This window comes from Mixophyes fleayi, chromosome 7, assembly GCF_038048845.1.
Source record: "Mixophyes fleayi isolate aMixFle1 chromosome 7, aMixFle1.hap1, whole genome shotgun sequence".
Lineage (NCBI taxonomy): Eukaryota > Metazoa > Chordata > Amphibia > Anura > Limnodynastidae > Mixophyes > Mixophyes fleayi.
This window is the reverse complement of record NC_134408.1, coordinates 41,753,451-41,775,820: the sequence shown is the minus strand read 5'-3', so window position 1 is coordinate 41,775,820 and position 22,370 is coordinate 41,753,451. Positions and strand designations below refer to the sequence as shown.

Sequence of the window (22,370 nt, the reverse complement as noted above, 5' to 3'; positions counted from 1 at the left end):
GCAGCTCTTAATGACAGCAAAAGATTTATTCCACTATGTAAACAAAACAATGCTAAGAAAAATACTATATAACAAGAAAATTCAACTGACCATGGCGGTGCAAACCACCTCCAGGTATAAAGTGGTAAATCTGGCAACCACATTTCTGGGAATAAATTCCTAATGTATGAAAAAAAAAAATGGATGTACGATAGCAATGCATATGATAACAGGTGCCAATCTTGGCGCTTCTCTGGGTGTGAGGAAATGGGGGGGGGAAAAAAAAAAAGAAAGAAAAAAAAGTCATCTTACCCGACACCTGTTGCGTGAGAGAATGTTTCTGTGTGTGATCTATGTGCCATCCAACCAAAATATCAACAGTATCCTGTAAATGGGGAAAAAAAATAATTGTACATGTAAACATATATATAATATGCTATTTTCCCAAATGCTAATAAAAGGATGTCTAGTATGCAGTGCATTGTTTAACAAGTCAGCGTAGGTTCATTTAAAAGGGGTTAACCCAGTCCAGAGATCTTGATGTCAGCCTTCTACGATATACTCGATCAATATAGTAAAACCTCTCTCTGCAAACTGAATGCTACTAAACTGGAAGCACACACTATTAATATTTCCCAAGCTACCCTAACCAAACTACAAAAGAAAAGAAATACACCATTACTCCTACAACTTTGCAAATTAACCAAGAACTGGATTAAACACGAGGTCTCCTGGCGCTGGGCCTTATAGCGGCTTTTAATATAATGTTATTACCAAAGTTAATGTACATCTTCCGCACAATCCCATATATATTATTCCTAAGCGGTTTATGCATCAATTCTATAACATTATGGTCACATACGTCTGGAAGCAAAAACAGCCCGTCTTCAATTATAAATGCAAGACTTTACTTATACACAGAGGTGTATTGATACAATACCAGGAAGCTTGTATTTGGCCGCAACTTGACTGGTCCTTCCCTCCTTCCTCTAAACCGTGGTTTGACCTAGAAAAGCCCTTACACCCAGAGTACCCTTTAGTAGGCCTCATATGGACACCCAAATGTTTGAGACCCTTACCTAAATGTGAGCTCACTCTTCTCTTAGATACCCTGAAAGTGTGAGATAGAATGGTAGCGTTGAAAAAAAGATCTAGTGCTGCCCACCAAAAACTTGTCTCAAAGCTCTGACAAAGCTGATCCCAGATTTGACTCTTACGAACTGGTACCAACTGGGGATGTCTTCCCTTAGTAATCTGTTTCTCCAGGACTTCCCTCTCTCCTTCAACCATTATCAGGCCAATTTAATGTACCGCCTAGACACGTGTACAAATGTTTAATAAATAGGCACTGGATAACAGACATCTCTAATACTCAGCATTCTCCAAGTTTGCTCCCTGCTCAGATACTAGATAGACCAACAAAGAGAGGTAGCAAAGGAGGAAAAAAATTCTGGTATCAGTATATACAACAGATTTGTCGACCAAGTCTCCTTCACAGTTGCAATGTGAGACAGACCGCCACACCTCACCTCGTATCGCATGTCCAACCAACTTACTCGCACAGAAATGCAAGTCAAACGGATTAATAGGTTATATCTTCCATCCGCTAGACTGCACAAAACATGGCCTTTTCAAGTAAAAATTTTGTTGATAGTGTACTCAAGTATGAGATATTATGCATGTCTTTTGGGACTGCCCAATCATTCAGCCACTTTGGAGAGAAGTGGTTTAATATCTACAGTGCTTGGGAAACTCATTGCTCCAGACCCCACAATGGCACTTGTATACCCTACAGCAGTCCTGACACAGGGTAGATAGCCACTAGAGCCACAATAGCTCAGAATTGGAAAAATCCATCACCACCCATTTTGGCTAAAATAATCTCTGAAATTCAATTCAGCTTTGCCATGGAGTCGGTGGACATGCCTTACTTACTCCTCCTCTGCATCTCCCCCATTATTAAATGGTTTAAATGGGGTCTACAAACCTGGAGATTTTGACCAGATCTGGCCAGCTTTACTTTACTTTATGATAGACAATTTGACATTTTGAAGCAGTTTGCTATCTTGTTTGCAGTCAATGAAAGGAGACCAACTAAAACTGGCCAGATTTAAGCAGATTGCAGCAAATTATTTTAGTTAACCATCATGCTGTGAAGTGTTGTTCAATAAGTTCAAATGGCCAAATACCATATTAATGGGCACTATGTTTCTTTAAGCTTTCTTTTTTCATATATTCTAAGAATATTTCACCATACATACACAGATAAACAACTTGCACTCTGAATAATAAAACAAACAAAAATACAATTCCAAAACACATGAACATAAATGAGCTTACTCTGAAGTTTGTACTGAAAATATGGGGGTAGCACCGGGACACAAGTAAGATGCATTTCACACATTTACACAGTAATTCTGCAGTATCCACATTCTCCAAGATTGATTGCAGGCTGGTCATTACCAACTGTAATATAAGGAAAATAAACAGAATTTTTACAGCGGATATCTTCTAAATCAAACCAACAGGTTAAAGGACAAGTGCACCTCTAGCAGAGGTTTCATTAAATTAAACATGCCTCCCACATATAGCTAATAGGAGGGGGATCCAGTGTTACCTGAAGCCACCTTGTACCTCAGCTCTCCACACAGAAGGGCCAAGAACAACTACAGCGGTACAATAGAGCGTTTTGGAAGCTGTCCCAGAGGCAAATGTAATGAATGAAAACTACAGTAAAGCTAGAGATGTCCTTTAATAAAACAAAGGATTGGGGCACAAAGCAATAAGCCTGTATAAACAAGCACAAATATTTGTCAATCCAGAGATGTTAAAAATGCCCACCTACATTATACATTTTTTTCTCCTGGAGAAGCACAATTTCCAAAGAATGAACATGTTTAAAAATACCTGTCCCTACTAATGCCATATTATCCTGGAACAAGCAGAACTAGTACCAAGTCTGAATAGGTTGTGTGCCTGTATAGTTCAATCCCAATTCACCATATATGTATGTATGTATGTATGTATGTATGTGGGTTGATATATTAAATAGTGTTTATACTTGACTAATGTCTAATGTATCCATCATACTCCCTTACAGCAGGATGTCATATTAGAAGAGAGGAGCTCTGAGCAGGCAAAGTTTGAGTAACAGCTTGTCAATCTTGCAGGGATCTCCCAACAACTCAAATGACTGTAACCTCAGCTTTGTGACATGCACCAGATCCCGCCAAGACACTGTCTTATATAGCTGTTTGTAATGGCGTAAGGCAAGCGGTTTTAACGTTGTGGCTGATCGAAGATTAGATATAGATCAATAGAGATTGTTTGATCGATAGAGATAGTTATCCATGTCATACAGTTCACATTTATGCATTACAAAATAAACTGTGCTATAATTGGATTTTTGTACTTACGTAAAATCTGTTTCTCTTAGTCCATTGGGGGACACCAGGCGCCCACCCTTAATGCTCTGGTTTCTCTTACTGTTTGACATGCGGTCTTGTTGTTAAGAGAATGTTGTTGTTTTGTTAACAACGAGACAACATGTCAAACAGTAACATGTCTATCCTCCTTTGGGGGACACCGAGTACATCCCAAAGCTGCCTCACGGGAGGGAACGCTCAGAAGAAACGGCACAAGGCATCTTCCTTCCAAAACTTGCATCCTTGGATGCAAATACATTAAACTTGTAAAACTTAGTGAATGTGTGTACCGAAGACCACGTGGCCGCTTTACACAGCTGTTCACTGGAGGCACCATAGCGGGCCACCCAGGATGCACTTACAGACCTTGTAGAGTGCGCCCGGAGATTATCTGGGACAGGCTCCCTGGCGGATAAAAGCTGTAATCCACCTAGCAATACCTTAGAAGCTGGCCAGCCTCTCGTGATCAACATAGAGAATCAAAAGATCCTCAGTTCTGCGCACCTTCTGAAACCTTTGCACATAAATGCGCAAGGCTCGGACAACATCGAGATATCTAATAGAATTATCGTTATCCAGACACATAGAATTAGTCAGGGCAGGAATGACAATGTCCTGATTTAAATGAAATCTAGACACAACTTTAGGAAGGAAAGAGGGCTTTGTTCGAAGAGCAGCCCTGTCTTCATGTAAAACAAGAGGAGATTTGCAAGATAAAGCAGCAAGCTCTGAAACTCTTCTTGCTGTAGATATGGCCAAAAAGGAAAACCGTCTTTCAAGTCAGAAATTTAAATTCCAAGGGTTCAAAAGGCTGATGTTGTAAAGCATTCAACACCAAATTCAAATCCCATGGTGCTACCGAAGGAACATATGGAGGTTGTACATGGAGCACGTCCTGAATGAAAGTTTGGACATCATGTATGACAGCAAGTCGTCTTTGAAAGAAGACCGAAAGGGCAGACACCTGACCCTTAAGAAAACTAAGGCGCAAACCTGCATCCAACCCGTCCTGCAAGAACCTGAGTAACCTGGCCAAGCGAAAAGAAGTAGGAAATCCCTTCTCTTCACACCAGCTAATGTGTCTTCCAGACTCGATGATAGATCTTTGCAGAACCCGGTTTACGATCCCGAAGCATGATCTGCACCATACGTTCGGTAAAACCCTTAGCTTGCAGAATCTTAGCTTCAACAGCCACGCCGTTAAAGCCAGACGTTGTAAACCTAGATGACAAAAGGGACCTAGAGTTAATAGGTCTGGGCATAGCAGCAAACGCCACGACCGAGCTCCTGCCATGGAGCGCACGTCGGTATACCAGGCCCTTCGCGCCCAATCCGGCGCTACTAGAAGGACTGGAACACCCTCCCTCTTTACCTTTTTTAACACCCTTGGAAGCATGGCTACCGGTGGGATAAGGTACACTAAGCGGTACCCTCCAAGGGACAGACATGGCATCTACCGCAGCAGCGGTAGATGCCATGGTAGGATCTCTGGCTCGAGACATCCGGCTGACCCCACCATTCCACCAACTGACGAAACACCGCCGAATGGAGGGACCATTCGCCACGGATGCAGAGACTGTCTGCTTAGGAAATCTGCTTCCCAATTTTCTATTCCGGGAATAAAGATGACCATGAGCGCCGGAACGTGAACCTTGGCCCACTAAAAAAAATTGTGTCTCTCCCGCATGGCCAAGGGACTCTTGGTGCCGCCCTGATGTTTGAGGTATGCCACCGCTGTGGCTTTGTCCAACTGAATCTTCACTGGCCTTCCCTGCAACAAGCATTAAGCGCTCATAAGAGCATGAAACACTGCTCGCAGTTCCAAGAGATTGATTAGAAGCTTGGAAAACGAGACCCTGAAAACGAGCGTGATGACAGACAGACTCTCAACCTCAAAGGCCGACATCCGTTGTGATCAAGATCCAATTCCAAACTGAGAATTGGCGTCCCCTGCAGATATCTTGTTTGTTCAACCACCAAAGAAGCTACAGACGTATTTGCAGAAACAGGCAGAATACCTGGGCCACCAGATTCAGATGAGATTTGTTCCATTGAGACAGAAGTTCCAACTGGAACTGCCGTGCATGAAACTGAGCAAACTGGCTTGCCTCGAAAGTCAAAACCATCTTGCCCAGAACTCTCATGCCGAAATGCACAGAGGGCTGTTTTGCCACCAAGAGAGTTTTCAATATCTTCTGCAAGGCAATCTTGTCCCGAGGTAAGAACACCAGTCATTGTTGGATGTCGAATAAAAGACCCAAAAACATCATCCGCTGGGATGGGATCAACTTGGACTTTTTGAAGTGGAGAATCCAACCGTGCGATTCTAGAGTCTGGATGACTACTGAAGCACCTCTGGAGAATCTGCCTTTAAAAGAAGATCGTCCAGGTAAGTGATGATTGTAATCCCCTTGGACCTTAGCAGAGCAGCCATGACCGCCATGATCTTGGTGAAGACATGCGGGGCTGTGGCCAGCCCAAAGGGAAGAGCCTGAAATTGGAAGCACTCTGATCGGACTGCAAACCTCAAGAGGGACTGATGACCCTTCTAGATAGGCATCATTGATGTCTAGAGCCACCATGAATTCTCCCTCCCAGGACTTAAGCCAGAGAGTCAGACGAGCCGAAACTGCAGAGGCAGAAATACGTGCCCCAATCAGTTCCGCGTCCATAGCTGTCTCATAAATAATCTGTCGTCGTCTGAATTTGCTCCACTAATGGAAGCAGTTCAGAGGACGGCCTGCCTACCAACAAACCTTCAGACAGCTGTTCTGACCAGCTTTCTACAGCCTTGTTAACCCAAGCAGATGCCAAGGCAGGCCTCAAAGAGGCATCTGCTGCCACGAAAATGGACTTAAGGACGGCCTCAACCTTACGGTCTGCAGCATCCTTAAGAGTAGCTGCGTTAGGAAGAGGAATAGTAGTTACTTTGGCTAACTTTGCAACAGCAGCATCCACACATGGAGGCGTCTCCCATTTCGCAAGAACTTCAGGAGGAAAAGGATAAAAAGCCTGCGGTCGCCGATATACTTGGAACTTCCTATCTGGGGAAGCCCAAGGCTCAGACAACAAATCATCCAATTGGTAAGAAGCGGGGAAAGAGAGAGATTTCTTTTCCAGGCGCGCAAATAGAGAAGCCTCTGCAGCATCAAGAACCTCTTCCTCAGAAAAATCAAGTACCCGACACACAGCCTGTATTAACTCCTCAACACTGACGATCAGAATGAACCTCCTCCATCACCGAAGGAGCATCCACGTCAGAATCCACCGCTAATTCACACTCCTCCTGGGAACAACAGTCAGAATCTGACTCATTTCCCTGAAGAGGTGCCGCCACCCACTTACGCTTACGTGATGCAGAAAAATGCAACATCCTCTCTCAAGAGTAAGAAACCGAAACCAAACCCTGTACAGAGGATGCAAGTCCCTGTACCCAAGCTGCTTCTACAGACTCCGCCGGGGTAGAAACAGTTAAACCCTGACTCAGTGAACCAGAACCCATGTCATTCACTACAGTGGTAGCGGAATTGAAAGATGGAGCAGCCACAGCCTGTGACCGCACCAACTGAGCAAGTTCAGCCACTGTATTGGAAAGAGACCGAGCCCAGGCAGGTTCTGCCATATCTGAACTAGCAGCTGCTGTTTCACACTGTATGCTCTCTGAAGACTGACAGGCTGCGCACAGAGCCTGGGCGCCTGACTGTCCACATGCTAGCTTAACTTTACAGGCAGCACAGGTGAAACTCAACATAGATGTAACACCAGCCTTAACACGCATTGATTTTCCCTTAAATGACATGTTACCAGATGGGACAAAACACACTCAAAACAGTGTAATAAACAGTGAACAAATCACAGTATAGATGACAAGCAGCACAAAAATCTGAACAGAAAGTGAGCCTGCAATACAGCCAAATAGCCCCACGGAGTAAGAGACAAAACCCGGGAAAGCAACAACCCCCAACCCTTTATCTTACAGGATTCAGGACAGAAAAGGGGAGAAGCTGGAGCTATAAAATGGCTGGCTATTCTGGTGTCTGCACACAAAGGAGTGAGAGACCACCAAGATGGAAGTGCAATAGAGAAACACCTCTCCCCCCCAGTGCCCAGCACTGGATTGGCAAGCAGGACAACCCCCTCAACCAATCCAGTGACCCTAGCCTGACCCAGTCCCCCGAGCTAAAAATAGATTTATTTTTTTGAAATGACTGCCCCTAATAAGAGGCAGCCTGACACAGGGGACATACTGCGTCTTACTACGCCCTCTCTCCCAGCACTGTATTTGGAGAGGGTTCACTTACCTTGTGCCATCCCTCCTCACGCAGTGTCGCAGTCTTTTGCCTGTCAGAACAGGAGGACGGACACAGCTGACGGCAACTGTGCCCGGCTCCTAGGAGGGCACGAGAACGTTGGGAAAGGGGGCTGGCAAAAGAGGCACCTCTTATGCCCCTCCAGACAGTGCACAGCCGTCCATGCTGTGCACTGTATACTGCAATTCCGCGCTGTACCTTTCACTCTCCCGACTTGTTGTCACGCTGTCGGTTCGGCAGAGTGTTTTTAAACAACTGCCAGACAAAGACAAGGAGGAAGGGGAAGCCAGGTTACTTAAGACCGGACCCTCCATAACCGAAGCCAGGGAGTGCTACAAGCGGTGACCGACAGCCACCTACGCGGCTCAGTGAGCCGTCGGCTGTCAGGGACAAGAGACACAAGTCTCTGATTAACATACAAACAATAAAATAAACAGATTAGGGCTGCTAATCAGCCCAGACGCAGCCCGTTCGCCGGGCACTTAAACTAGACTGAGGCTTACAGGAAGTGGGGTATAGAGGGGGAGGAGCTAAGTTTTAGTAAACAGAAGTTTAAAGTGCTAGTTCGCCCTGTCCCTACTCTATACCCCAATGTCCCCGGTGTCCCCCAAAGGAGGATAGAGAAATTACATTTTCCTATATGACAAGACCTCTAATAAGCAAGCCTCTATCACAACTCCCAAACTGGCTAGTATTTTCTTGATAACCGCATATAGCCCTAAATATACTAAACTAGTGAACAGATTATTTTTTTCATGATTCTAATGATTGTTTCCCAAGACAAAGTTAAAAAACGACCCAAAAAAATGTAAAGCATGTTTCAGTGCTCAACAGACAGTAGAAGTAGAATGAACTTCACAAACTTTTCTATCCAGTTGGGAATAGGTATAAGAAGAGAAACACAATGACAGGAGGGATACAATTAAAAAGACATTTGCGGTCTCATTTGCAGCATAATTGCTTACAGTCTGCTTAGTTGCTTACTGTCTTGGAATGTCCTCGAGACTCCTGAATTTCAGGGAGTCTGGGAGATGTCTCAGGAGAGTAGGGTACTCTCCCGAATCCCACTTTTTTAGTGAGGTGGGCAGGCGACATTCCGATTCGAATCAGGTCCCGCCTCCATCAGGACGCAAAACACAATGGTGGGCGAAGCCTGATGACGAAAACTGTCATTGTGCCTCCCACACTTGCAGCAGGACCTACCCTAGAATCTGTGTGTGACTAGTTAGAGAAGTCAGAAGACTTGAAGAATGCATTCAACCCATAAAGACTAGATTTGAGAAACACGATTGTAGTTCATTACTCACCTGCATTACTGATGAAAAGGCCTTCTTTTCTCCAACAGTTTCCAGAGCTTTGTAGGTGGCACACAGGAAAAGAAGTTTGACTTCGTCTTTAGAAGATGAGCTAAATTTACTAAAAATCCACTTAAAGATCTTCTCTGCCTCATAGCTCAGAGCAGCACAGAGCAAGCCCAAGCACTGTGCCCCCTCCTGCCGCAGTTCTTGGAGTAGTTTACTACTGGAGGAACAGAACAAGACAAAACTCTAAGTATGTATTCATATTACACATGTAATAATTACTAGCCAATCTTAATTACAAACAGAAGTTCCAGCAAGTCTGCTGTACTCTAATTTTTCTTGCTACACAACTGCCAATTTTAAAGACTCAACAACTTACAGCATTGGCAAAATCAATAGGCAATTTTAATGGAAATAATACTCTAAAAAGAAAATTAAATTAATTGAAAATCTACTTCCTAGTGCAGCAAAACAAAAAGCCCCAGACTTGTGAAGCTCCTTATGGATCGTCAATGGGTTCAATGAGAGAAATGGGTTAACTGCCCAACACTAGCTCATAAGGTCATATTAATTCTGGTAGCATTTTGAAGATGGTTATCACTACAGGAGCTCTGTAAAGCATGAGTGGTAGGATTGGCACTTGGATAAAGTGAGGTTAGAATATTAACCACTAATGTTCCAATGCATATTTTCAGTTCTAGAATATGTAGTAAGGTACTTCCAACACTTGAATATGCCACATTTACTCAAAAGATACACAGTATTTCACTTAACAGTATACGAATGTACCTGGCACTAAAGAATGTATATTATAATGTAATTACATACATACACACGTCGGCCAGCACCTACTTATTCAATATAAGAGGAATGACAAACAAATCCTTTGTGGTCATGTCCCAGGTTAACAAATACTTCAGGAATAACAAAATATGTTTTACCAGGGGTATAATCACAAATCTATTTTAACTCTATAAACATTTGACAGTGATAAACCACTAGGAGAATTTATCCAGGGAGACATACCTTTCATTTAACACGTCGTGTATAGCGGTCAGGATATTGTCAAGTTGTTTAACCAGCACCTATATAAAAGTATAAACATATTGCATTACTCTTAAAAATCAAAGTTAAGGGGAGACAATGGCCAATTGATAGGACAGTACAACTGGAGTGGAATATTCTCTGGGCTTATTGCCATTATATTTGTCCATATAAGCTAATCTTTATAAGAAACCTAATGCCCCCTGCAAAAGGTACATAACATGTTGCATGCTGGGCCATGATGCTATCCGACACAAATCTCCTTATTTTATTTAGGAAGAAATGCTTCACTTGTTTTCTAAATAAAACATGTTCCAGTATAATTTCCTTTCAAAACAGGGTGAAATGAAGAATGATGTTGACTGCACGGCAGCATGATTGGTGGAATGATGGTGATCGGTTACTTGTAAACTTGAGTCAGGGTGGCTGTACATGATGAGACATGCATTTTAAATCATGCGATATGACAGATTTAAAAACTGCGAAGACCATATATAAAATAATTTATGCTTTATTAATAAAGCAAGATTGATTAAAAGTAAGAAACAATAAATAAGTAAAAAGTTCCTCACCATTTTGTTTTCTGGCTGCTGAATAAATTCTTTCAGCTGCTTAACAGTAGCCAGTCTTCGGTCCCTGTCGTCCTCCCGGGTGATCCTCCGAAGAAGATTCGACAGCCGAGACTCGTCAGAGTAGGACAGCGATCGCTCTACAAAATTATTATAATTCACATTTTAAGCCGAATGCGAAATAGTAAAAAAATACACAAACTCTCTGTGCCTGCAACAGTTTGAAAGAGACATAAGTAACGCTTATTGTTTATATTAACCAAATTATTACGGCTGCCTCTCACAGATTCTTCAGGAGTATCAGCCACAACACTGTAAAGGCATCTTTATCAAACACCAGTAAAACACAAACACAATATGTCTTGTGCTACAGGGCCATTATACCATACATACTTGACAGTCAGCAATCTTATCAAATGGCATCCCAACAATTCTGCATAAAAAGTATGAAAGAAATTAAACATTTGCTAATAGCAGAGACCTTCAAAGTGTTGTGATACCACAGTAGCTTAATTTTGAAAACGGCAATTGAACACACACACACTCAAACCCCCCCTCCCACAAAAAAATAAAATAAAACAAAAACCCCTATGCTCATTGGTAAAAGTAAAAGTTAGTGAGTTTCAACATCACTTTGCATAATTTTAAATAGACCATTATGGGCGGAGATCTTTAGCAGTGTTATAAATTACTTTGAAACAATTAAAAAAAGTTTAGTCGATTAAACACACACACTTGGGTGTGAGAGGAGCAATTTGTCCACCTTCATATTTTGAGTCATAAATGGTTCACTTTAATCTAATTTGTCTACATTATGTTCCATACACTGCTGAACTAACTTGGTCTTGCTACACTAGTAGTTGTACAACACAAAGGACTGAGTAAATTTATCATGCTGCAGGTTTGAAAAAGTGGAGATGTTGCCTATAGCCATCGGATTCTAGTTATTTATTTAGTACATTTTACAAAAAGAAGATTTTACTCAGCGTAAAATCAATTTCTCTTACTCCATTGGGGGACACTGCGAGACATTAGGGTATAGTAGGTGGGACTAGAAGTTTAGGCACTTATCAACTTCTTTGTTCCTTACACTCCTCCCCTACTATGCCCCTCCTATCCAGCTCAGACCTCAGTTTTGTATAACCAAGCCAGGAAGAAAGGAGAAGCAATACAGAAAATAGCACCAAAAACAGCACTACTTTCAATGCAAGGGAGGGTGCGCAGTGTCCCCCAATAGAGTAAGAGAAATAGAATTTACGGCAAGTCTTTTCTCTTTCATGTCCCAAGTTCTCACGAGTGCTGAAAAGTGTTTAAATGGGGCGGCTTCCAGCTAACCTGGTGGATCCTCGTTTGCCTCGCAGAACATGGTTCTCATACATTCGGCGGCTGGTGCTGATGCCACCCTTTCAATGCCGGAAGATCTTATAGTTCAGGGGCCTTCCCTGCCACTTTTTTCATCTCGTCTAGCTTGGTGTCATGGCGTTGGAAACCTGGGTCTTAGGCAAGAGATTCTTCGCAGGAGACTGCTGGGTACCTTGACTACAGCCTGTGTAGCATCTTCCACACCCGTTTTCATTGGTCTGGGAATTGTGCAGCGTTTGGTGCGAATCACAATGCTTTCACACGTCCCTGTGCTGGCTCTCTAAATTGTTTTCTTTCGCTACCTGGCTCCAATATGAGACTCCACTTTGGTTCTCTCAAAGTACAGCCTCTGGTGCTCTCCATCTAGCACTGGTTTACAGGATCATGGGAGGTTGTCTTTTCTTCAGATTCAGCCCCCCTTTGGTTGGTCAGCCATGGCCATGAAGCCATGGAATCTAGATTTCGTCATCAGAGCGCTTCCTTTGGCCTCCCTTGACCCTCCGATTTTGGGAAATTATGTCACCCAGGGTAGGGGTGACCCCTTAGATATCGCCTTGGTTCGCTGGGGTTCGGTGTTGGGAGTGTGGACTGCACTCCCACATTTTACTTCTCCAAGAGGATAGAGCAGTGCGTTGCACCGGGCAGTATTAATTCAGAGGATAGTGTTTGGATCTCACTTGACGCAGGGGTTTGTGCTTAAGAATTCTCTTATTCTTTCCCCTTTTCGCGTGACACTCCTCGTCTGCTGGACGTGGTTTGTGCTCTTGACCGCATCGTCTCTGACAGTGAGACTAATGCCCTCTTCGTCGTTTCAGACGCTCAATAGCGGGATTGGCCAGTTTCCAAATAGTCTCTTATCCTCTACATCTCTTCCACCATTCTGTTGGATTCTGTTCGTGACCTTCATCCTGTCCAAGTGACTTTTAAAGCTCACTCTCCGGGGGTGTTGGTGCTTCTGAGACAGCACGTCGGGGTGCTTCACAGGAGCAATTGTGCACAGTGGCAACGTCCACAACTTCTGCACAGTTCTTAGTGGCATGGCTTTGCATCCGAGCGAGCTTTGGCTGCAGGATGTTGTGTGCAGCTGTTCCAGAGCAATTCCTCCCTTAGAGGCAGCTTTGGTATGTCCCAATGTCTCGCAGTGTGCCCCAATGGTAGGAAAGAAAGAAGACTCACCGTAAATTCTATTTCTCTTACTTTATTGGGGACACTGCGCACCCTCCCTTGCATTGAAAGTAGTGCTGTTTTTGGTGCTATTTTCTGTATTGCTTCTCCTTTCTTCCTGGCTTGGTTATACAAAACTGAGGTCTGAGCTGGATAGGAGGGGCATAGTAGGGTAGGAGTCTAAGGAACAAATAAGTTGATAAGTGCCTAAACTTCTAGTCCCACCTACTATACCCTAATGTCACGCAGTGTCCCCCAATGGTAGGAAAGAGAAATCACAGTTTTTGACACAGCTTGATAAATTTATCCCTAAATGTGACAGTTTTAAATTACAGTTAGCTTTGTTAAGCCATATATATTAGAGGCACAGTGATCGTGGTGAGTCTGCAGGAGGAAAGCCTGCAACCAACATAAAATACATTTCAACCCAATTTCTGAAAATATGCATAAGTGTCAAACCAGATCACCAAAAAACTCTCTTGTCCTCTAAATGGTGAGGAAGAGCCATGGTGCTCTATAGAAAATTCAAGGAACGATTCTCAATGTAGACATGGATCACTCAAATGGAAAGCACATGATCACCACACACGTCTACAAGCCTGTGCACTTACAGCGCATCCATAACATACCTTACTGTGTGTAGGCGACAGATGCATCTTAAAAGTGGTACAATAGTGATTACAGTTACCAACAACTAGAATGAAAGTTTATCCAAGGGGCTTAAAAAAAATATGTTAAATTAGTTTGTACAACACTATGAAAGATACCAGACATAACCTACCCTGGGATTTCCTCATATCTTTTGTAGATAAAGCACGGTTTCCATGCTGGACAGTGAAATCAGGGCTCACATTGTTAACCCTCAGCTCTTGCCCCAACGACTTCCGACCAAAAGCACTTTCTCCAGATCCACCATTGACGCTGTAGCTATCTAGAGAACAAAAGAGCAAACATTTCTTATAGATGAAATAAACTCTGAAATGCTAAAATATATGAAGTGATTGGTAAATATTGTGTAGTGGGAAACTCCCAATATCCAACTGCACGATGAAGAAACATTACATTTCAGGCATGGTTGGTATAACTAAGTATACACAGAATTGATACGAATAAGGTTGGGACTATTGGGCACGTCAACAAATGCTGCAACACTGATTAAGCAGTTCCTCAAACGATTAAAAGTTTAAGAAAACTTTGATATAAAATGCATTTAGCGTAACTAGTGATAACCACAGTACAACTCTTCTAGTAAAATTAACACTTTCCTTTATTGGATAAAAAAATTCAAGCTACAAACACCAGAATTAGAGCACAGTAAGAACCAATTTCCACTTTCAGGCATCTTCATCTAATGTCAATCGAGTTAAAACCCCACCCTCATAATTGGTATGGTAGAGACTCCAAATCCGTGTCTATTTCTACTCCATAGAGACTCCACTATGACAATCCAAGATGTTAGGTAATCCAGTAGCAGAGCAAATTGTTGGTCTCACCTGCATCATTCTGCCAATGGCCTACATTTGTAAATTTGAATAGTTTAACACACTTAGATTTTCAAATGGTAAGACTTTTCTTAGATTATGTTGGGGCATGCACCTCTGATTTATAGATGGAGTACCATCCCTACTGTAGTCATGAGGATAAAACATCATCAACATTTATATTTCACAACAGTGTAAAAACATTTGTGCATTAGCAATACAATAAACAGTCAGCACACCGTTTCTATACCTTGCTCTTCATTATGTTCAGTATGAACCCTGATATCATCATGCTTTTGTCGAGAAAACCCAGCTGAATTCGGAGTGTGTGATCCATAGGAGGCAGAATTGCCTCGTTCTCTGGAAGTAGAGTATTTTAAATTGTCGTGGTCGGCTGAAGCACTGTCAGATCTACAAACAGAAATGAAAAAAAACAAAACACATACATAAAATGATCATTCAAATATACTCTGTAATTTCACCACAAACATTCAAGATTTATCATTCTGATGTTGGCAAGAGCACAAAAAGGAGTGAACAGTGCTGAGAAGAGTCTATAAATCATGCAAACTATATATACACACAATCAATCTGGTGAGGGCCAAGCACGACATAGAAAGAGATCTGAGAAATTTAAAAGATAAAAAGGTAGTGTTCTACCTAGAAAATTTTGCCAGCTGGGTGGCATTAAGAGACAGCCGGGTGAGGGCAGTTGTAATACTTTGCAATAATAATGAAAAATGTTGGAGGTTATTGCCCACACCTGCTAGGACAGATTAGATTGGTGGTCTAACACACACTGCTGTAGTGCTTGTTATAATAGGAGAAACAATGGTTTATTCTATTATAATATGACCCTGTTGGGCTCCAAGAGCAAGTAAATACAGCCGGCTGGAGCACCTGAGAAATAGGTGCTGGGACAAAAGGTAATAGGTCACTTATTGCTGCCTCCTTTGCAACAGCTTCTTTGTACTACTAACATTTTGTATTATACGAATATATTCATTTAGAGAACCGAAAATATTGTAAGATATTTATCCTATAGATTGTAAGCTTGCGAGCAGGGTTCTCTTACCTCTCTGTCTGCATGTACTACCCAGTATTTATTGTCTTATTAATGTTTGTTTCCAATTGTAAAGCGCTACGGAATTTGCTGGCGCTATATAAATGTTGATGATGATGATATTCTGGTATTATGTGTCTGTTTTCTGCTAGATGTACAAATATTTTAAAATCATTTTATTACAACGATACATTTCTTATTAAGGTTTATAGGTGGCTATTAGGTCTGACAGATGTGCTAACTATGGAAGTTGTAACCTAGAAAACACTCCCACTGCCCTATATAAAAGGTGGTTACGAAGAGATTTAACATTTGGCTTTGAAAAAGTCTACACTAGTAAAAGTAGATGAAACGTGCCGCATAGATACACTTACTGACTGAAGGACCGTAATACAGTGGAGGACAGTGGAGGGCAGACTTTACTTTAGACTTGGAAGTCTTCTGATCAGCTATTTGTCTCTGCGTGGACTGCTTCTTTCGCGTACAGCAGAAGACCAGAGTGATTTCTGGATTCAGCGTTGAGCCGGAACGAACAAAAAAACACGGAGTGCAAGTATTTAACTGAATTACTTTCAGTTCGCTCCCCCTGCTGTCAGGAATTGCTATCTATGTTCCCTACAAACGGAAACACGCTACCTACATTAATTTAGGTTTATGGAAAATTCTTCTACTGGCTGCTAATTAAAACTCTGATGTGAACCACTCTATTGTGGATCAATGTCCTCCTTAGGAGGTCTTACTAAGATCCAGGAATACTTGCCATTTACAACTTTTTAAAGCAGTTTACCACGTTTTTACACAGGACTAATGCTATTTCAACACATCAGGTGGGGACGCTTGTGTCTCAAAAAAAAGGACTTAAATTTTCAAGTGGGAAATACAGTGGTTAGATTTTGAGAGTCCATTTTTATCCTGCTGCATTGTATTTTGTGCCATGTGTCCAGCATGGAGTGCTATTCCACTGTTGTAATCAATCTTTTTATAGTATTTCATTGTAATGTATTTATTCTATAAGTACACATTGGGTTTAATTTATTTTAGTAAATGTTTCTTCTTTTCAATTTATCAGTTCTGTGACACTGTGGGTGTGATAGTTTTTTGGTTTTTTTTGCATGATTTCTTGACTCCCCTATGCTCTTCACTCCTTTCTGTGTTATTTTAGGTTATCATTAGGGATTGTCACTTCCCTTAGAAAACAACTGCGATTAGTCTAGAGAGTATATTTACTAAACTGTGGGTTTGAAAAAGTGGAGATGTTGCCTATAGCAACCAATCACATTTTAATTGTCATTTTGAGGAATGCAGTAAATTAATGACAGCTAGAATCTGACTGGTTTTCAAAGCAGTAGTTCAGTAAATATACCCCTAGTTGTTTTGATTTAATTCAGTTTACTAATTGGTTATTGTTCATTCTAGTGCTTAATATACTTTTTCTCTTTGAAAAAAATAAATAAAAAAAGATATACATCTCCACTCTAGTGCCACACGGCTGTCCTCCAACATATAGTTTTACATTTAGAGATGTGTGTGCCGTTTGTAGAAGGCAAATAGTTCCATGAGATTAAATATATATATATATATATATATATATATATATATATATATATATATATATATATATATATATATATATATATATATATTTCCATTTAAAATACGTTTTCCAACTGTTCTGAGGAGGCCACTAGATATTATATTGTAACCGATCTCTTATTTCACATATTGAATAATCTATACAAAGATATAGAAAAATTACCATATATTACAACCAAGTCTAACATGATCATGTGCAATTAAGAGTGATTTTTTCTCTCTTACAATTCATTTGAATATAAAATATTTTATCATGTGGCTTTATGTGCAATATGGAGTTTTAAATGAAAATGGTTATGCAATAGGTCAATATTAAATCCAAATATATCCGTATTTAGGAAGACACATACGGACAGTGGGTTTCGTATAATCGAATAGGAAGCAGGCACATAGTCATAAATCCCCCCCCCCTATAATCCCTTACAGTCTCAGGCCCTTCCCAATTTACCAATATCCAAACAAGGGTAGAAGAAGAAAGAACAAACTGAGCCAGAACAAGGCAGATATATCAAGGTGAGAGGATATGTGTCCCCAACATGCTATAAGAGAGAATTAACAGTTGAAATGAGAGGGTATAGCACTTACAAAAAAAATACAAACTAAATAAACCAAGCATACATGAGAACATTGCAAGCTTTCAAAGCAATAAGGCCCCTTCATCTAGCAAATTACAATAAGTAAAGGAAATTTCCTTTTCTCCATCAGCAGTAGAGAGAGACAGAAAGACAAAACAATGGGATAGCCCAAAGGAACCATGTGCAGATGCCATCAATATAACCTGATAAAACTTAGAGAACATGTGGTCTGAGGACTATGTCTTCACCCTGCTCCACATACGTGCACTTCCCCGGAGGAACAGACTACACCAATCGATTGTGCCATCGGACCAGTTTTAACTGGCTCTCTGGTAGCAAACAGGATTATAAGGGGCTGTCAACAATTGAAATTCTACGCCATAAAGCTATAGATATGAATATAGGATACCACATCCAAGGTTTGCAGGGCTTCCTCATCTCATGAAGTGGGTTGAGGACAGTTGGAAGGCAGAACAAATCTCAGGTTAATGTGAAAGAAAGCCACTTTTGGCTGGAAATAAGAAACTGTGCTTTTTTTAATGTCAAGAAGGGTTAGGAGCACACTGTACTATGTGCAATGTCTTAACGGTGGCATCTACAGGGTCCATAGTACTATATTGACAGTCTACAGAATATACAGAATACGAATAAGTGGCTTGATATTGCAGACTGCTTTAAAGGAAGAACTTTGCCTCAGTGATGAGCAGCAGTTGATGTTGGAAAAATTCAGTGAGCCGACACCTGAATCCTCAAGGGTAAAAATTTCACCAATGTAGACTAGAGAAGTGGGAGACGAGCAAAAGAAAACATTTCTGGTGTCCTCAACAGAGGGGCACACAATGGGACACAGCTATCCTATGAAATGTAAATAAGTTTGGATAAAGAGGACTTCCATGCATCCAAAATAGCTTTGTGAAGCAACTCAAAACCTTTCATTTTAACTATTGTGGCTTCAAAAGTCCTGCTGTCAAAGCCTGAGCCTAAATCCCCTCGTGCAAAAAAAGGGCCATGCAACAGTAGATCATATCTCAGTGGTAGGAATAACTTCTCTCTCTATCAGGCAAGCCTAATACAATCAGAAGAGCTTGCACATCTTCAAAGTAAACCTTATAAATTACCGAGTAAAGGAGAGAAATTCTAAAGAAGCTGTATACAACATGGAAACCCAAGGACACGAATAGCATGTCACACACCCTGGATCAATACAGATATGGACAGAGTTTGCCTCTAAAGTTTCCACCCCTTGGATGAAGATAGCTTCTGGTGCTGGAAGTTCTTTTCTACATATTACAGGGGCTGCACGTTTACTTAACGGTCATTCAGACAAGTCCCTGTCATGACATTTTCTGACTGGACACTGAAAGATAAATCCACACAGCAGTGGAGTCCACTTACAAATGAATAGAATAATTGTGCAGAATTCCAAGAGGATTATTGAAAGTTTGAACCCCAGTGTATATTGTAATGTAGAGACTGCCACCACTTATTCTCTAGGAGGACCAAGACCCATCAATTCTTCATGGTCTTGGGACACCCAGCAGCTCCAAAAGTGGACTGTATGAAGGACCATAAGGCGCTCACTGAGTTTTCCCCAAGACATTTTGGTTTGCCATCTCCCCCCACACACATCTACAGGCCTTTACTGAATAACTCCTCTTCTCTGGAATGTTCTCCTTTATTCAACTAGACCATCCCAATCCTATTAACTTTTAAAAAGTCACTAAATCACATCTTTACCAAGATCACCCCCACACTTTCTATATGCTTTTGTTTTAGTACATATTGTCTGTGTACCTCTTACCAACCGTACAGTTTTATGAAAACAGCTCTTTGCAAGATTATCAAATAATTATAAAGTCCCTCAAATAAAATCAGTTATGTCGAGGAACGCACAGCACAGCTCACAAAATGACCACAGGGAAGTAGGTGTCAATTGGACAACTTTCAGCTCTAAAATTCTCATTCATGGTTGTGGAAAATGAAGACGTTAAACACACTTTAAAAATCAAAGATTATAGTTTTGACAACTTTGTGCGATATAATGTGAAACCTTGAGGTTTACAAGGAATTACAAGATAAATAACCTTGAGGAAGTGGATATTGGTTTATGTCTCTTTCCATGTATTGTACATAAAAAAATAAAATCACATTTTAGTAATTACCAAGCTAAGACAGTCTTTACTTCCCATTTATTTTTAGGTTTCTTTGATTGTGGTGCATTTTGGGTGAGGCTTGTTAAGCGTTCCAGTGGTAGTTTGTAGTAAGAAATATTGTGGTGTTGATACAGGCAAACAAAAATTAGTATGCAAACGGTAAGAACACTCAGTTAAGGTAAGTGATTATACACACACCCTTCCCATCACCCTACATTCACTCTTGTTGCTTATATAATGTGTACTTCAAACTTAGACTTTACCTAATGTCTTCTTTCAATTACAAACAGTAAAGGAAAGAAAAAGTGTTCTTTTAAGAATACTGTCAGGCTATTTAAAAAAAAAAAACAAACACACACACTACTATCACACCAGAGATCCATTTGCATATTAATTTTCATTTATATGGTGGTACAACTACACAAAGTTTCCTACCACCGGTTGATTCAAAAAGCCTCACCTGAATGTGCCCTGGCACCCTCAAAATATCAAACAAGGACCGGTACCCCTGTCAACCCCAAAACGCAGCAACTGAGGACTAAAACAGTTAAAACATCAGCATCCATGAAACATCGATACTTACTTTACGCCCCCGAGTTTGCACAGAGGGATTATATATATTTTCTAAGACGGTTTCTAGCACTTCACTTATGCTTAGCACAATTCAGCAAATAAATTTGAGGTTGCAGACTCTAAGACCCCAGGCATTTCTTACAATTGAAGCTTAGGACACAGGGTTTCTACTGGAATAGGGTAGAAAATAACACTTGAAACCTCTATGAAATCACAAGGCACATTATATACAGTGTACTCTCTTTATACTACCTACTTTTATAGCGTCACTCTCTCTTACCAGCAGATAGACAATCAAAAGACAATTTATAAATTTCCATTACATGTCTCCCTCACTGAAACTTCAGATTTCATCTGTTGTGATCTGACAGCATAAACATGGAACACTGTATTATTAAAAGGACAATTACAAGTCTCCAATAAAGTTTAACCAAGATCGTTCTTCTTATTGAGCTGCGAAAACCCATACTACTTGCCACTGCTCACACTGATGCCAATCCCTCAGAACCTACGATACATTCCATATGATCAGGGCTGACTCTTTGTGTTGGTTGTCAGCTAAGTGCAAGACGATACCTTATACACACACACTATATGTCAGGATTCCATTAATTAGAAAAGCCATAATCAGAGATCTAACACACAGGATAGCCACACACCAAGTGGATAGTCTCTAGGCTACGAGAATACACCAAGCACAAAATGTGTAGAGAAATGGCAGGTGTGGTCGGGGAAAGTCCTGTGGAGTTAAACTAGTTACTGTTGGGGAGTCCAGATAACATTTTATTGGAGATTAAACTTCCCTTTAATGTTAATGCATGTGATGGTAATGTTGACCTGAATAAAGGTGGCCAAGATGATTTTTTACCTCATGAGATCTGCAGAAATAAAATGAACTAAGTTGGGCGAGGGGTCCAGTTTTTACTTATGTACCAGTAATAATTCTGACAACAGCTTAACTAAATTTTGTTCTGTGGTAAATAAAGATTAGAACAAGTTTATAAAATAAGTTCAAAAGAGTAGATGACACATTGCATTAAGTCCAAGTATTTCTTTCAACCAATAATCAAACAAATACAGGTTGCTATATACACAAATAATTCTGTTTTTGTTTGCTTCATAACAACAGAGTGTGCAACCAGACAGTCAAGTGCATAAACACCGTGAAGTGTCGACATCAATCCCGATACGCAGTTAATTGTACAAACAAGATATCCGACATGTCGGTTTTTGTTTTGTTGTGTACAGAGCCAAATATAATATTATAATACTATACGCCAGCTTTGCAAGTGTACTCATTACTGGGAAATATGCGTACCAAAATAAGCATTACAATGGATACAACCTATATTCAGATCTGTGTTGCCATACAACAGGCTGACAGCTTACTTAATACAACAGAAAATTTAGCAGTGATCACCTGCAATGTTCTTTAAAAATATGGAAATAAATCCTGAACTTATCAGATATCATTAAGGGATTTTCTGGTGCAATGTTATTAATATTTTAACAATAAAATAGTATAAATGAGTTAGAAAACTTCTTCATAAAATGTATTGAGCCTACCAAGTGGAAAAAAAGGAAACATTTTAGTATCCTTATCCAGTAGAATGATTATCTTACTACATACGCTATTTAATATTTAAAGTGCAACTCACTGACTAGAACACTATCTTACTTGTGAAGTCAGGGTAGAAAACAGCATGCGGTCACCTCTCAGCATTAGACCAATTACTTTAGTCCCGTCTAGGAATGTCCAGACAAACTTCACCCCTTAC

The 22,370-nt window shown here is 40.8% G+C and overlaps 1 protein-coding gene across 1 annotated transcript in view; it reads right to left on the bottom strand.

Moving 5' to 3' along the window:
* SMG1 (SMG1 nonsense mediated mRNA decay associated PI3K related kinase) overlaps nucleotides 1–22,370 on the bottom strand; it is a 140,010-nt gene that overhangs the window by 110,861 nt on the left and 6,779 nt on the right. Inside the window, exons 2-8 of the mRNA XM_075179748.1 lie at nucleotides 14,886–15,046; nucleotides 13,936–14,085; nucleotides 10,632–10,768; nucleotides 10,042–10,100; nucleotides 9,022–9,235; nucleotides 2,320–2,445; nucleotides 292–364 (exon numbers count right to left, since the gene is read on the bottom strand). Coding sequence (XP_075035849.1) covers nucleotides 292–364; nucleotides 2,320–2,445; nucleotides 9,022–9,235; nucleotides 10,042–10,100; nucleotides 10,632–10,768; nucleotides 13,936–14,085; nucleotides 14,886–15,046 — 920 coding nt within the window. The remainder of the gene's footprint in view (nucleotides 1–291; nucleotides 365–2,319; nucleotides 2,446–9,021; nucleotides 9,236–10,041; nucleotides 10,101–10,631; nucleotides 10,769–13,935; nucleotides 14,086–14,885; nucleotides 15,047–22,370) is intronic.